The sequence below is a fragment of the Mus caroli genome, unplaced genomic scaffold, assembly GCF_978045245.1.
Source record: "Mus caroli unplaced genomic scaffold, Mus_caroli_1 scaffold_11, whole genome shotgun sequence".
NCBI lineage: Eukaryota > Metazoa > Chordata > Mammalia > Rodentia > Muridae > Mus > Mus caroli.
The window spans coordinates 120,620,240-120,632,267 of record NW_028227266.1 but is presented as its reverse complement, the minus strand read 5'-3'; the positions used below and the strand labels follow the sequence as shown (position 1 = coordinate 120,632,267).

The following is a 12,028-nucleotide window of genomic DNA, read 5'->3' as shown; positions in this document are numbered from 1 at the left end:
CTCGCTTCCGAGCGGGGGAGTCGGAGTGGGCGGTCCGCGCCAGGGCTCTCGTGCCCCGCCCCTCAGGATCCCCTGTCCAATCCCGAGTGCGCAGACGTGTGCGAGCTGTCAACCACGGCTCACTCACGCAGCACCGCGAGATTTGTTTGCGTGGCCAGTGGATGAACGCAGGGTGAACCCGAGGCTTCCGGCCGACGTGGCGGGTGACCTGTTCCCTCTTGTGGTTGATGCGGTCACGCTGTTTGTCTCGAGTTAAAAGAATCGAGGACCAGATGGAGCCAAATGTACCCCTTGCCCGCTAGGGTGATATGAGGCTGGCCGCCTGCTCGAGGCCAGCCTGGGTCACTTGAGGCTTTCTCAGAAATACAATGAAAGGAAACAAAAACCGAGGCAACAACAAAACCCCGAAGCAAAACACAAACCATGGCGTTCACACCTGCGCACCAGCGCTTGGTGGGTAAAGGCAGGAGATTCAGAAGTTCAAGGTCAGCCCGAGCTACCTGAGACCTGTCTAAAGAAACCAAACCAGTTGGCTGGAGCCATGGTCTAGCAGTTAAGATGGTCTAGAGGCCGCAGTTGCAGAGGACCTGGTTTCAAAGCCCAGCTTAACAACCACATGGTAGCTTACAACCATCATGTTTCAGGGTTTCTTTCGCGTTCCTCTGACCTCTGTGGACACCAAGCATGCACATGGTGCCCAGACATACATGCAGGCAAAACAGAAAGTAAAACCTTACAAAAGGAAAGTCTGTGAGCAATAATACACAGCCTTTAATCCCAGCGGCTCGAGAGGCAGAGGAGGTGGCTCTCAGTCTAAGGTCAGTCAGTTCTACATATTGTCTTCCTGGCCAGTCAGGGCTAGGTAGATCCTGTCTCAAAACAAAACAAAAGGTACACAATAAGAATGTGCTGTTGTAGAAAATTTTAATCGCAATCAGTGTTGAGGTTGGGTCTGTTACGTAATGCAAAATTCCATATCCAAAGACCTAACTTTTGTACCTTGTTCCTTAATTTAAAACTGTTGGTTAAATAAAATTGGCTACAGCCAATTACTGGAGGGATTAGAGGTAGGTGGATTTGAGTTACCTGGTTGTGGGTGGGAAGGAGAAGAGTAAGGAGAAAAGAGAGACATAGTGTAGAAGGAACAGGAGAGAGAAAGCCCCCATGAGGGGAGGCAGAGGATGAGCACACAGCCAGAAAAAAACAGTCTATATCTAGGGTACACCCGAGGGAGGTAGCCAGGACAGCAGTTAGAAGAGTACATTAGGAGTTACCCTCCACTCATTTATTTATAAGTCGGGATAAGCTTAAATTGGTTCTACTGTATTGTCTCTATGTTTGGAGAGATGGCTCAGCTGTTGAGTCCTTACTTACAATGGGTATAGTGGCACGCACCTTTAATCACAGCACCCAGCACTTAGTAGGCAAAGACAGGTTGCTCTTGGTGACTCAAAGGCCAGTCCGATCTACACAGAGAGTTCCAGGAAAGACTACAAAGAGAGACCCTATAGTGAGAATTTTGGTTTCTAAGAAAACCCAGTTATAATTGTGTGAATGTCTTTATTTAACCCCAGGTGTGGGATAAGAGGCTACTCCACAGCAGGTGATTATGATTTGCCTAGTGCACTGGCAGGGGCATGCTTTTGCCAGCTGTAGATAGTTTACATTCAGAAGTCTAGGGATGCTGCCAAGGGTATGAACCAGAGTCCTGAGATGAGGTGGGGCGCTCTGGGAATGCTGCTCCTCCTGGAGTTTTGCCAAGTGTTCATGAGCAAAGAGATGAGAAGAAATTGGAGATATCCTGACCATGAAGATTGGACTTGCCTCAAGTAACTCAACATCCCCAGTCAGCAGGAAATAATCTAAAGAGGTCTGTGCCTCATTTCCTCTTTCTTTCCTTCCTACCTAGCATTGGGGAGTTGGAAGAGATCAGGGTGGAATAAGGGTTGGAAGGGAAGTAGATCTAAGACCCCAATAAAGTAACTCAAAAAAATAGTACCAACACAAATCTGTGTTTAAAATAAGAGTGCTTTCTGTTCTTGAAGAGGACCTACATTGTTTCTAGCACCCACACCAAGTGGCTCACAACCACCTCTAACCTCCAGATTCTGATGCAGTGCTCTCTAGCCCTCCCAGGCACAGACATGGTGCACATAAACTCATGAAAGTGCATACACAAAATTTTACAATAAGCAAGAAGTAGTAACAAAAACAAAAATAAATACCAAACCTAGTAGGTTTGGAAGGTTGGTTCCCACTTTGGATTCAGTGCTGTTGGGACAACTGTTTCTGTCTTGGCCTTTCTGTCACAACCAGAATTTTGTTCACCTTTTAAATACAGCCCCTGGTCTATGAAATGTGAAGAGATCAGGACATAAATGTTTCATTAGGAAAATACATGTTTTGAACATAACTCTTGTTACATACTCTACCAAATACTTTCTCAGTCTTGGCCCTGGCTTTTCATTGCTTTTGACTGTCTTCTCTCAAAGGTTTTTATTTCATTTTTACAAATTCTGTTATCAATGAAAGAAAATGTTACTTCCTAGAGCTGAAAATTGTTTGTAGGAATTACAATACTTTGTTAGTTTTTAAAAACTAGTTTCATTTTGGGGGATAAATGCACCGTGTCTACATGTCTATACGTATCTATACATAAATATACACCCCTAAGCATAACCTGCTCAGGCTGTATGTTCCTTGTGTGGCTCCAGGCCTTACCACTTGGTGTTGGATGACCAATTGCTGTTCCTTGGGGAGGATTGTTTCTCCCACTCTCAACACTCCTTAGCTGCTAGTAGTTCTTTGTGTAGAGTTGAGGCCTCCGGTTTGGTATCCCTATTGTCCTTGCTCAGCTCATGGTTTAAGCATTCAAGTTGGTGAGACTTATGGGTGTAGCCTCTGACATTACTAGGAGACAAAAATCTCACAGCAAACTCCCTGATTCTCTGGCTCTTGCAATCTTTTTGTCCCCTCTACAGGAAACATTCCCTGAGCTTAGGTGCAGTTGTTTTGTAAATCTGTTGGGACTGGACTCTATATAACCCTGAGTTTTGACTAGTTGTCGTTTTCTGTAATGGTCTCTGTTTGTTGCAAAGGCTAGCCCTGGTAAGTGTCTTATTCTGGTGGTCAGTTGATCCTACTTTTCCTGGTTACTTCCTTCAGTTTGTGCTTCTGCACTCAGAATTCCCTGGAGGCTGGGGATGTAGCTCAGTGGAACAGAACATGCCCTGAGTTCTATCTGCAACACCAGAAAACAAGAGGGAGAAGAAAAGGGGAGAGAGGCAGAAGAGGACAGACAAGGGAAGGGGAGAGAAATGGATGTGTAGACTTCAAGTTCATGAAAACTTTCTCTGTTTGCATCTGGGAATTTGAGTTTCTCCTTTTAAGTTTAAATCCAGTCTTCCTGTTTCAGGTGTGGTGGGACTCTCATCTTGGAGCCCTACCTGGGCTTAAACAAATGGCCCTTTGTTAAAGAATATCTTTTTAACCCATGAGTTGCTTGGTTCTGTGACCTCATACCATTATCAGTGCCACCCTGCCTTTATAAAACTGTAGTTTCCATAATATAATCTTTACCATTTAAAAATCATCTTTAAGTGCAGCTCAGTGGTATGATGTACACTCACCTTTGGTTGTAGCTATCATCAGCTCCAAAAGTTTGTTATCTGGAAGAATACATCTCCCTCATTCTTTTTTTTTTTTTTTAATGTATGTGAGTACACAGATGGTTGTGAGCCTTCATGTGGTTGTTAGGAATTTAATTTTAGGACCTCTGCTCATTCCAGTCAACCGGGCTTGCTCCGGTCGGCCCTGCTCACTCAGTCCCTGCTTGCTCCGGCCCAAAGATTTATTTATTATACATAAGTGCACTGTAGCCGACTTCAGACACACCAGAAGAGGGCGTCAGATCTTATTACAGGTGGTTTTGAGCCACCATATGGTTGCTGGAATTTGAACTCTGGAAGTTCTGTCAGTGCTCTGGAAGAACTGTCAGTGCTCTTAACCACTGAGCCATCTCACCAGCCCCAATATTTTATTTATTTTTAAGGATTATTTATTTTATATGTATGAGAACACTGTTGCTGTCTTCACACATACCAGAAGGGGGCATCAGATCCCATTACAGATGGTTGTGAGCCACCATGTGGTTGCTGGGATTTGAACTCAGGACCTCTGGAAGAGCAGTCCGTACTCATCTCTCCAGCCCCTTCCCTGATTTCTGCCTGCTGTGCTCTTACTATCAAGTTCATTCATCCTGTCCCTGAGTCATTATGGTGTTGGTTGGTATTAGAACCAGCTTATCTGGGATTCCTACACAGACTGAAGACCCTCAGCTCTCCAGGAATCTCCCAGGCCTTCAGTGCAAGATTGGGATCGCTGAGATATCCAGCCCTAAGGGCTGAACAATTAACAGATTTTCAATCTTTTCAACAAAGAAGAGTAAGCCAGTGTCTTCCATGGGCTCTGCTTCAGTTACAGCCACCCCCTCCCCGTCTTGCCCTGACTTCCCTGCATGATGGACTGTGATCAAGACATTTAAGCCAAACAGCTCTTTCCTCTACAAGATGCTTGTCATCATGGTGTTGTATGACAGCAACTGAAAGCAAGCAGATACGGTGTCTTTCCTTTATGGCTGGCTTGTTTCACAGTATAAAAGCAAAGTATCTTTACATTGCATCCATGATGTGTATCAAGCTTTCAAGCAGGAAGGGAACAAGAGTGAGAAATGGGGGTGAATGTGATCAGACACATTATATACATGTGTGAAAATGTCATTAAACTACTATATATATGCCAACAAAAACATTTTTCCTTTTTCTGGGGCTCATGTAGCCCAGGTTGACCTTGACGTCCTGCCTACCCCTCCTAGGTGTGCCTGGGGCTGGTTGTTATTTTTTCCTTCCTTTTGCCTCTCAGCATTGAATGCACCCTTTGCTTGGGCCTCTAACAGGAGTACTCATTTCAACTTCTCTCCCTGAAAAGAGAGTTTAACAGTTTATAACTGTTTAAGGAGAAGAAAAGAGGTGAAAGAAAGGAAAAAATAGGGCTGTGTGAAGATGTAATTAGTTGATGTGGGACACTGAGGACGGGCGTGTATCATTTATTATTACATGTCATCAGATAACTAATCACTATTGTTGACAATGACACTACTGTCATACACCTCAGGTCCTCGCAGTTCTACCGTTGGATCTGTTTTATTAATAAAATGTTTATAGTCAGAATACAGTAGAGTTGGTAGCGAGTTTCTTCACAGTCTAAAATGAATGGGACTTTTTGCCCATGTTCTGAACAGCTCTCTGGTTCCCAGGAGATGGGTTCCAATCAGTCACTCCTCATTACAGCCTTCTGGAAAACTACTCCACTGCCTTTGTGAGACTGCTTGTGTTGGCGTCTGCGATGGTAGCTAAATAAATGAGATTTCTATGTAACACATGCTGATACCTATGGGTGAAAAACAGAAATTAGACACTTGTTTTTATTCACCAGACAGACTAATTAAACCCACTGAGGCGGAACAGCTTTCCCTCTGACTCAATGTCACAGGTCATCAACCAAATGGTCTTACTATAGCCTTGGCAGTCTTCAAAGTCAGGAGATCCATCTGCCTCTGGCTCCCCAAGCATACCACCACACCAGGCTTTACCAACCTTGTTAAACTTAGAATCTCGGCCATTTTCACTCCCACGTCTGCCCCTCTAGACCAAACAACTATGCCTTTTTGGCCTGGACTACAACAGTCTCCTCATCTCCTATATTGCAGCCCCGCTGTATTCTACAGAGCTGGAGTGATGACAGCAGTTTAAATCAGGATCCTGGAATGTAACTGTTCTAAAGCCCTTAAAGATGCCATCTCATTCCTACAAGGTCTTATGTGACGGGGTCTCCAGTCACTTCTGTGTCCTCATCTCCTGTGGCTTTCCCTTCACTGAGATCTGAACACAGGAGCCTCCTCGGTATGCCTGAGGATATCCAGCACCTTTGGCCTGCCTTATTTATTTCTGGGGCTCAGGCTTCTCTCAGTGTTACCTCATGAAGGACACTCTGCACTCTGTCTTCTACTTACCCTACCTGATTTCTGCAGTGCTAGAAAGTAAACCCAGGCCTTCCTATACATGACAGGCATGCCCTGCCTTTATTCCATTTAAAGCACATATTCTTACATGTCTATTTTATTTCTCCACTCTGGTACTAGAGTCTAGAATGTCAGCTCCACAGAGAGTAGGAATCTCGTGCTTCCTATTCACTATACATTGCCTCCTTGTCTGTAGTACTACTGCTGGGTGTGGTGGTACATCTTAGTCCCAGCACATGGAAGGCAGAGGCAGTGGGAATCTCTGACTTCACAGTCAGCCTGGACTACAGAGCAAGTACTGGGACAGCCAGGGCTACACAGGGAAACCTTTGTGCGTTTGTGGGGGGTGGGGGGATTAGAATAAAGGAGGCCCTTGTATGACCAAAGTAAGCACATGACATAGCCATTGTCAATTGCTGCCCATTCAGGAAGTCATTAGACTTGAGAAGTACGACCTTCACAATGTGAAGAAACAGAATAAATTTGTAGGACCTTTGTATCTTTGCACAAGAGTCAGTATACCAAAAAGAGTGTCTGCAGGCATTTTCTAAACACGAGAACGTGTTTAAAATGTAAAAAGGCAAACCTCAAATGCTGGAGTCAAACATAAACACCGCAAAGTGGCAATTCTGCTACTCCATTAAGATGCTTAGAGAATGGTTGTGACTTTTTAAAAGGCAAAGGGGGGAGCTAAAAATATTTAAGTAACGATACCGCATTGTCTATAAGAAATGGGACCTAGTACTTGGACCAAATTTAGAAAAGGGTCTCAGATTCTGTTTCTTCCCATTCCGACATCTGTTTTAACGTAGAAATCCCTTTGTTGGTCGTGTGTATCTCCCACAGACTGACTGAGTGCTGGTTAACCAAATGGCCTGATTACTTTTGGGGGGATGGAAGTGAAATCCACGAATAAAGAGACCATGGCTCTCACGGAGCCTAGCTTTGAGACGCTTTCCTCTGTCACCGGCTGACAGGACTTTGTGAGAAACCCTGACTAACTCCAGGTTCTTACCATAAACTGTCAACATGGGTTTGAGTAGTAAGTAAATAACCTTTAAAGGGCGGGGCACAGTCTGGCTACGTAATCTTAGGGTGCCATCCTCGGGGCCGCAACCTGCCCAGTGCAAAGATTACAGGCTTGCAGCACCACTCAAGCCAAGTAACCTCTTCCGCACCTCCCCTTTCTCGTCGGCTTGTCACCCAGGGCTGCCGCGCGTCCCCAGTGGCACTTACTGGACGCACTCGTTCGCTCGGCCCTTGTTCTGATACTCCACGATACAACGGATCAGCTGGTCATTCTCCTCCAGGAGCTGAAAGACGGGCGAGGAGGAAATGCAGGGGGCTCTCAGCTGAAGGTCCGGGGCAGGCGCCGAGCTGACCCTGTTCCCATTCCTTCCCGGGCCCACAGGCTGTCCCCACCACGGTCCGGCCCCTGCAGGAAGCTCCTGCACCAAATCTCCGGCTCGCGGTCGCTCACCCGCTGGATAGTCTCTTGATTGACCTTGGCCTTGCCGCGTAGCCAGTCAGGAGCGAAGATGACAGACATGCTGCAAAAAAAAAAAAAAAAAAAAAAAGCTTGGAATCCCGAGCTGGGAGCCCCCGAGTCGCGCGCTGCTGACGCAAGCATGCACCGCCCCGCGTGGAGGCGGGGATGGGGTGTTAGAGACTCGACGCTGATTGGGTGCGACGCGGGGGCGTCACCTGTGATTGGGCGCGCGAGCAAGCTCTTGCTTGCTCTTGCAGAGTCTATGACGCTACTCTGGGGGCGGGACTTTGCTGATGATTGATGGCCAAAGGCTGGCTGGTTTCTCAGCCTGGCTCTCCTGTCCCAAACCCTTCTAGTTCTAGTACAGTGGGAACTGAGAGGCTCCTTCCAGTCAGATCAAACCAGAAAGCACTGATATTAGCTGTTCCCTTATCCTGGAAGATACATGAGTGTGTCTAGATTCTTTCTAGGCAATAAAAAATTTAAAAACCGCCGGGCGTGGTGGCGCACGCCTTTAATCTCAGCACTGGGGAGGCAGAGGCAGGCGGATTTCTGAGTTCGAGGCCAGCTTGGTCTACAAAGTGAGTTCCAGGACAGCCAGGGCTATACAGAGAAACCCTGTCTCAATAAATAAATAAATAAATAAAAACCAGCGTATCAGGCAGGGGTCAGTGGTTAAGAGCCCCCTTGCCTGCTCTTCCAGAGGACCGGAGTTTGATTCCCAACCTCCCCATTTCGAGTGGCTCACAACCACCTGTAACTTAAACTCCAGCAGATCTAATGCCCTCTTCGGGCCTGCACAGGCACTCAAATACATGTGGCAAACACAGGTGTAACACAGAAGTTAACATTTGCTATGATGTCGTATTGCTTGTTGCCACCCTAAAAAGTACTAGCATTTTCTCCACTTTACAGAACAGAAAATCGATGCATTTTCCCGAGTCCTATTGCCAATGATGACCATCACCTTACACCTTCATTCATAGGGAAGATCTTGAGAGCTCCCTAGAGTTCTGTTTCTCTGCCCTAGAACGGGTTGGCCCACCCTCATTTAGGTGTTTAAGGCAGCAGCTTCCCCTTCATTCTAGGCATGAAGATCCAATAAGAGAAGTTGGGGTGACCTGTCTGTGGGGTTGGACTCAGAGATTCTTACTTCTCAAGTTCACACATCAGTCCCTCCCAGAGATTCTACAGAAGACAGGATGGGCAGAGTGGGGTCATCAAGAGCAGGGTGCTGGGCTGGTGAGATGGCTCAGTGGGTAAGGGCACCCGATTGCTCTTCCAAAGGTCCAGAGTTCAAATCCCAGCAACCACATGGTGGCTCACAACCATCCGTAACGAGATCTGGCGCCCTCTTCTGGAGTGTCTGAAGACAGCTACAGTGTACTTACATATAATAAATAAATCTTTAAAAAAAAAAAAAAGAGCAGGGTGCACACCTTGCTTAGTACCACTCTACCCTCAGTAATTCCCATTTAGAGTGGAGGACTGATTTCGGCAGGAGGTAGTGTCAAGTAGGCGCAGGTGTGTGTGGGGGGGAGGGGGGAAGAAGTCTCAGCGTGAAGGTGTGGATATCAGGGGGCTGGGAGGATTCAATCCTGGACTTTCTCCAGGAGGCAGTGGGAACCACGGATGGTCTTGGGCAGAAGAATGGTAATGCCTGAAAACTTTCTTGGCAGTGATAAGATGAAGGTGGGAAGGAGGTTGGGTTCGAAGAAGAGCAGTTAGAGGGTGACTGCGGGTGAGCAGCCCAGAAGAGATGGATACTGTGAGAGAAATGTACACTTGAGGAAGGAGGGCTGGTCAGCCTCAGTGACTGAATGGAGAGGAAGATGCAGGAGGAACTAGGGATGGCACGTGGGAGTTCTGGGTTTGGCATCTGAGGGAGTCATGATGCCATTTATGGAATCAGGGAACATGTTGTGGGGGAGGGGGAGCTGGACCGAAGGCAACAGAAATGTAGTCTGAGGTTATCCCTTGTGAAAATACTGAAGTTCATGGGTATTTGGGTCTGGAAGCACGAATGAAGTCTGGAGGGACAGAGCTGTGATAAACATCACTTGGGCAGGGTGCTTAGACGTGGTGGGAAGAGGGGAGGCAGTGAATATTCAGTCATTAACTGAGTTTCCCAGGAGGTTAGGCTGCAAAGAGGATAAAGAAAATGTAGGATGCTGGGTAAAGAGTTGCCAGCAACTTTCATGGTTACTTGTCCTTCAATGACAGAGGTGCCTGGGAGGGCAGAGAGGGGTCAAAGAGTGGGAGGTAAGGGAAGGGCACAAGGGAGATTTGGAACTGGGTGTTGGGAAGGCTGGGCGAGAACTGACTGGGCACCTGCTGGGTGCATGAAGGACCTGGCTGAGGCTGACATTGTGTGTGTACAGATCCATGTGCAGCAGCATTTACAGCCAGGGAGGACACTGGTGGTGGACGGATGGATGACTCGCAAGGGTGTCAGTGTGTCAGAAACAGCGTGATAGATGTGATCACCCCTGGACTTCCAACCCATGGGAAACGAAGTGAAAATTTAAAAAGAATTACTGAATGGAACAAAGTAGAGGCACGGTGGACAATGCAGGAGGGAGGAAGCAAATGAGCCGGAGGGGAGGGCAGAGATCAAACGTCTAAAGTTATAAATAACTGGACATGAAAGCTGTCTGCGGAGATGTAGAGATTGTGGGGGTGGAGAGCTGAAAAGCTTGCTTGGAATGGAAAACCTCCGGAGGGGACAGTGGCCATGGGACAGTGGCCATGAGTGGTCAGTGTTTGGAGATGTGGGCTGGGATCTTAGGCACTACACCTCACCCATTTTCCATTATATTTTACGGTAGAACCTAAGACTCACCAGGTGTGCCAGACAGAAGGTGAAGGAACATTCTATCTAAATCACTCACCTCTCAGATACTAATATCCCAAGGCTTCGTCACATTAAAAAAGATCTTGTTCATTTATTTTGGTTTTAAGACAGTGTCTCTCAAAGGATGACCTTGTGCTTCTGATTCTCCCATCTGTATCTTTTGAGTACTGGGGCTCCAGATGTGGTTGTGGTGCTGGGGACAGAAGTCGACGCTTCACTCATGCATGCTCCACAAACACTCCCATGCATGCATGCTCTGAAAACATCCCCTCACGGGCACCACATCCCAGCCTGGAGTTCTTTATTTTTGCTTTTTAAACATTTTGTTTAGATGTATTTATGTGGATGAATGTTTTGCCTGCATATGTGTACGTGCACCACATGCCTGTCTGGTGCGTGTGGCTATCAGGAGAGGATGTCAAGTCATCTAGGACTTACAGATGTTTGTGAGCCACTGTGTGAGCATACACAGTAAAGCCTGGGTCCTCTGCAAGAGGAACAAGGTGATCTGAACTCTTGAGCCAATTCTCCAGCCCTCTTGGTTTTTGTTTTTGGTGTTGTTTTTTTTTTTTAAATAGGGTCTCTGTTCAAGATTGCCTAGGATTCACTATTTCGCCCAGGCTAGCCTCAGATCCATGGCAGGGCTCCTCTACCAGCCTCCTGAACACTGGTGTGAATATTGGGTGTGAATACTGATAATACACGTGTGAGGCACTACACTCCTGTCTTAGTTAGGGTTTTACTGCTGTGAACAGACACCATGACAAAGGCAAGTCTTATAAAGGACAACATTTAATTGAGGCTGGCTTACTGGTTCAGAGGTTCAGTCCATTATCATCAAGGCGGGAACATGGCAGTATCCAGGCAGGCATGATGCAGGAGGAGGTGAGAGTTTTACATCTTCATCTGAAGGCTGCTAGTAGAATACTGGCTTCCAGGCAGCTAGGATGAGGATCTTAAAGCCCACACCCACAGGGCCACACCTACTCCCACAGGGCCACACCTTCTAATAGTGCCATTTCCTGGGCCGAGCATATACAAACCATCACGACTGCTAAATCCAGAGTTTTCTAGGTCTAATAACAAATATCCTCTATGTAGACAGGGCACACAGTGGACAGGGTGTTGGTCTCCTTCATGTTTTTCTCCTTTGTGAATGTTATGAACTAGCCTTGTTGAGACTTGTTACAGACAAGCCCTGACTTGGTGTGGGAGGGAACCATGGCATGACTTGAATACCAGAACACAAGCATGCCCAAAGGCTATCTTAGGCTATCACAAGTCTTCCTGTGTTCGTTTTGTAATTTGTCTGTGGTTACATAAGCCCTGCTTCCATTTCCACCCACAAGAGAAATGCCGTTTAGAAGTCTTCCCTCAGCTCAGGTCTCTCCATGTAACCTGTCTATCCAGCTGCTAGGTTGGCACCCACTGTAGGCTTCTCCGAAGAGATGGAATGGATAGGCTCTCTCTGTCTATATGGTGGTTTCTGAGGGAAACGTGCTCATGTGGTGACAGAGGCTGAGAACCAGGGGAGCCAGTTCTGGGGTTCACTGACTTGCACTTGGCCTCATTATCAGGGGAGCTGGGACTGGGGATGTGGCCCAGT

At 46.9% G+C, this 12,028-nt stretch overlaps 1 protein-coding gene across 1 annotated transcript; it reads right to left on the bottom strand.

The window, feature by feature from the left end:
* Nucleotides 1-5,168: 5,168 nt before the first annotated feature.
* Ss18l2 (SS18 like 2) lies at nt 5,169-7,727 on the bottom strand. The gene is made up of 3 exons (XM_021173069.3): nt 7,560-7,727; nt 7,316-7,392; nt 5,169-5,448 (listed from the first exon to the last, which is right to left on the bottom strand). Exons 1-3 carry the CDS (start codon nt 7,707-7,709, stop codon nt 5,361-5,363), a joined length of 315 nt encoding a protein of 104 aa, XP_021028728.2. The 5' UTR covers nt 7,710-7,727; the 3' UTR covers nt 5,169-5,360.
* Nucleotides 7,728-12,028: the final 4,301 nt, after the last annotated feature.